The sequence below is a fragment of the Anser brachyrhynchus genome, assembly GCF_964034855.1.
Source record: "Anser brachyrhynchus genome assembly, chromosome: 19".
NCBI classification, from domain to species: domain Eukaryota; kingdom Metazoa; phylum Chordata; class Aves; order Anseriformes; family Anatidae; genus Anser; species Anser brachyrhynchus.
Window position 1 is genome coordinate 7386425 of NC_137712.1, and position 4413 is coordinate 7390837.

At 36.1% G+C, this 4413-nt stretch overlaps 1 protein-coding gene across 1 annotated transcript in view; it reads left to right on the forward strand.

Annotated features, from left to right (window-relative positions):
- CDK5RAP2 (CDK5 regulatory subunit associated protein 2) overlaps positions 1-4413 on the forward strand; it is an 80323-nt gene that overhangs the window by 71528 nt on the left and 4382 nt on the right. The window contains 2 exon segments of the mRNA XM_080562511.1: positions 2190-2336; positions 4269-4407. Of these exon segments, the coding sequence (XP_080418637.1) occupies positions 2190-2336; positions 4269-4407 (286 nt within the window).

The window sequence follows — 4413 nt, forward strand, 5'->3', positions numbered from 1 at the left end:
AAAGCTGTTAGAGGATGGTGAATTTCACCTAGAGATGCAAAATGTATAGATTACAAAAACAAAGAAGCAGGTTAATGGTGCAGCAGGCACTGTTAACTGAATAACTCTGTTGGGACACCTCAACCTTGGCAGTCAAAGTCTCATCTAGATGCAGACTCCTATTTGTGATTCTGGGTTAATGAGGCTATGGATAAATTAGTTAATTCTGGTCCTTTAATAAGCTATCTCACTTTTACTTTAAATGAGGTGAAACTACTTGCTTTTACTACGGAAACAGGTAGTTGTTAAATGGAAATGATATAAAACAAATACAAAAAAACTCAAGAAGCGGATACATCTCTAAAATGCTTTAGAAAGGGCTTATAGTGAGGGTATGTATCAGTAACCTAAGCATAAAAATACTTGAGGAAATTCTCTTGTAATGAAGGCTGGAATAAACCGAGGAAATTAGAGACAGTTAAAAGAAATCTAATATACAATTGAAGATAGCAGATAAAGTTCTCCACTTGCCTGTATTTTGTCCTCTAGTAACACCAGGTGATAACAGTACATTAATGATTGATGTATGCTAATGAGAGTTGTTTTACATTAGGGAAGCTTTTAGATATTTTTCCACTTCCTGGGAGCAGTTGAATACTTTAGAAATACCAGTAGCTAGTCTAGGAACCTGGATATCTCATAACTGTTCAAATCTTGTCTTCTGAGACATAGTGTATCATCCTTTCTGCATCATGCGTGACATAGTGATGTCAAATCATGGTGCTCTTTCTTGGTGTAGTATTAAGCATAATGGTTCTTAAAGCAATAAAATGTTTGCCTTGTATTGAATAATATACCAAAGGAAAAAAATATCAGATATTTCATCCTTTTCCTCTAGAATCAGGAGAACAACGAGCGTTTACTTATGCTATCTTTTTCTTACTTAGTGGTGTTAATATCTGGATACAGTTAACAGCCTGATAGTGTATTTGGGGTGGATGGAGTAAGACAAATCTACCTATAAATTTAACAAAAGGGAAGGAACATTCCTTATACGTCCATGGCAGCTAATAATGAACTAAGAAGGAGGTCTTTTCCAACCTAAATGCTTCTATGATTCTATATGAAACTGCAGCTATTGGATCAGAAGGTTCAAACAACATGCCAGTGGTGTAAAACCAATGAAACGCTGGAATGGAGACTGCTCATTGACACTGTTGAATCACTATAACTGGAGATATTTTTAAGAATGCTTGTATTTTCTAGTTATAAATAGTAAAGCTATTGAAAATGCAGCCACAACAACTCTGAAGTACATTTTGTGGTATCACATGCGTACAGTAAAACGATGTCAGAATGACACTTAAGACTCTGTGAAGTATCGTATGTTTTCAAATGACCTAGTTAAGATACTAATAAAGACTGAAAAAGTAATCCGTCAAAGTTTTTAACTTCTTCGGGTGGTGTAAAGATAAAAGCAGTAAACTTCACAACTTGCAGTTCCCTATCAAGCTTTACATCACTGAAGTTTCAGACTATGTAGCAAACAGGACGTTTTATGTGACAGGAGGATCCTGGTTAGATAACAAAGCTATATAATATTCAGATGATATGCTGGATGTGGGCAGAAATTGTAAATGCTTTTCCTTCACTACGCTTCCCCCTTTGGTATCATCATTGTTTCGGTAATTCATTTGCTCCCCTTGCATTCTTTCTCTCCTTTATTTCACATTCGTGCAATTCCTTCAATTTGGTTTTCTCATCTGTCAGCAGAGGAATACATTTTATGTGTGTCATGATAGTTATTTTGGCATTAAATGCAACAGTTTAAAGGGTCTGCTAAGGAAGAAACATCTATATTGCTTAAACTGATGTCTGTAATCATTTGACTTTCAAATAACATGGTACAAAATGCATATGGAGAAGGGAGAGAGCTGCCAACTATTACCATGCGGCATAGCAGATCTAGTAAATGTAATCTATTATTAATCATGGTTATTGATTAGGATATATCCCCTCCCTCCCCCAAATTCTTAGATAATGTGTAATTCAACAGTCTTTGTAAACTAACAAATTAGCTTTTGTGGCACACAAGAGCTCTGTACATCATCTAAAATATGCAATACCGACTGGATTTAAGCCATTAATGAAGATTACATTTTAGTAATTTTTAAAATGTAAAATATAATGTGTCTAATCCTTTGATACAGGTACCAGACCAGGCATCCCTGCACAGCTTTTCTGCAAATGCGAACACAGTACAGCAGATTTTAGAAGAGGCTGCACGTTTATTGAAACTTCTCTGGAGAGTCTCCCTTCCAATGAAAGCTGTACACAGTACTACTCATGGCACTCAGGTACTATTATGTTTCATTTTGTTTGATTTTTGCCTTTTTGAACTGTTGTAATGGTTCAAGGAACATACACGAGTTAGGAACATGCCATCTGGGACAATCTTTTGAAAATCACAAACCCAGGATGCCCAGTCTTTAGTAGCTCTCATCACTGAAGGCTAAGGCTGAATGTGTACTGGCTTTCTGTCCTGATCATATTGTACTTTTCTTTACAAAATACTGTTTATTTACAAAATGCTTTATATTAAGGATATAATCTGCAACCTTGTTACGTGATATTCAGGAAACCTAGGCAGGTAGCAAATGTTTCATTTCAATGAGAAAAGGTTTGGACTCCCTATTGTAGAAGCAAATTCAATTTGATTATATATAGACACCAGTAACAACAGAAACTTCAGCAACTTTGATGTAATCTGAGCTACATTTTTCTTTTACGGTTTTGATGCCTAAGCTGTAAAATAGGATGCTTTTTTAAAAGTGTGACAAAACCCCAAGACAAGTTTTATAACGTTTTAACTAAAAGGGATTGCACTATGCAAATGAATGAAAATAAACTGAATGAGGAATGAATTATCTGTACTGTCATGATAGCAACACTCAACAATGAAACTATTTCAAACTCTGTCTCTAAAGTAAATTTGAATTTTTTTCCCCTGATTTTTTGTATGCCTTTCTTAAGGAAAGTGGGATATTGCTGAAGAAAATAAAGCTCTAGGAAAGCAAACACTTTATGTATCATTTTAATAACATTTCTGTTGTTATTTTCTAGCGTTCTTAAATGTGTAAAATCAGAAAAGCAGTACAATTCTCTCATGTTTCAGCTCCATATTTGGGCTGACTTGAGAAGTGTGAATACTTCCATTTTTATCCTCGTATATAATCTGTATAGACAGCTTTATGTAGGGCTGGACTGCAGTATCTGAACATATCACAGATACAGACAAAAGTGTCTCAGTGTACGTGTGATGCATCTGATGCTTTATTGTCATACTGATCTAAACCTTCTTGATCTGGATCAGTCCGAAAACCTGACCTCGTGTGGGAGGTTTGAGCCTCCAGTACAGCACCTAATTGGAATCTGATAGAATCTTTTCTAGATTTTCTTACCAAACATACCGAGGACATCTTAAGGACAGTAGAGTGCTTCTGATGTCTTAAATGCAGCATATGAAAGAATGTCTCCTAAAAGATACTGAGCATTCGCTGCCTTCTGTTTAGCCCCACAGGAGTTGTGAGTAATTAGTTCTTCTACAGAGCTAAATGCTAGTGGAGAATTCCAGAAGATGCTATTATTTAACAGGTAGCACAACGAGAAGAAAAATGTACAAGCTTAAGTTTGCATGAAGAATCCAGATCAGTGATACTAACAGACTCAGTCAGGGCTACTTGTAGTCCTGTTTTACAGGATACTGACCATAACTTGGTTGGAATTGGTGGTAAAAATTGAACCTTGAATAATGATACTGTCAAACAATTTTGCAATAAAACTGTGACAGTCACTTGTTCAATGCCTTTCAACCTTTCGTTTAAGGCAGCCTCGACTACTAACAGAGCACTGGAGAAGGAAGCTGGATGTTCTCAACCTGGCAGACAGGATGCTTGCTGATCCTGTCCCATCAACCTTCATTATGTTTTCCAGTTGAGAGCAAAAAAAAGAAAAAGCGGCATGAAAACTCAAAAAGAAAAATGAGTGCTGGTGTTAAGACTTTTCTCAGGCTAGCAGAAAAACTAGTTGCACTAAAAGTCAGCTAAGAACTGTAGTCTCTTGTCATTGGGGAAGTGAAGGTGGAAGGACAAAGGAGTATTTCATACTCTAAGGAAGCTCAAGGAAGCTCTTGTACAGAAGTATTTAGCCATTAACATTGTTTAAACATTAACAGTGTTTAAAATAATTTACATGATGCTTTAATACAGTATTTTCATCTCTGAATTTAGGATGAAGGAATGAAAGCAGAAATACTGAGATTACGTAAGAAACTGTCTGAGCAAGAGAAGAAGTTACACAGCACAGTGAAACGCTTGCACTCCACAAACCAGCTGAAGGAAAACATGGAGAAAGTCATCATCGACCAGTGTAAGT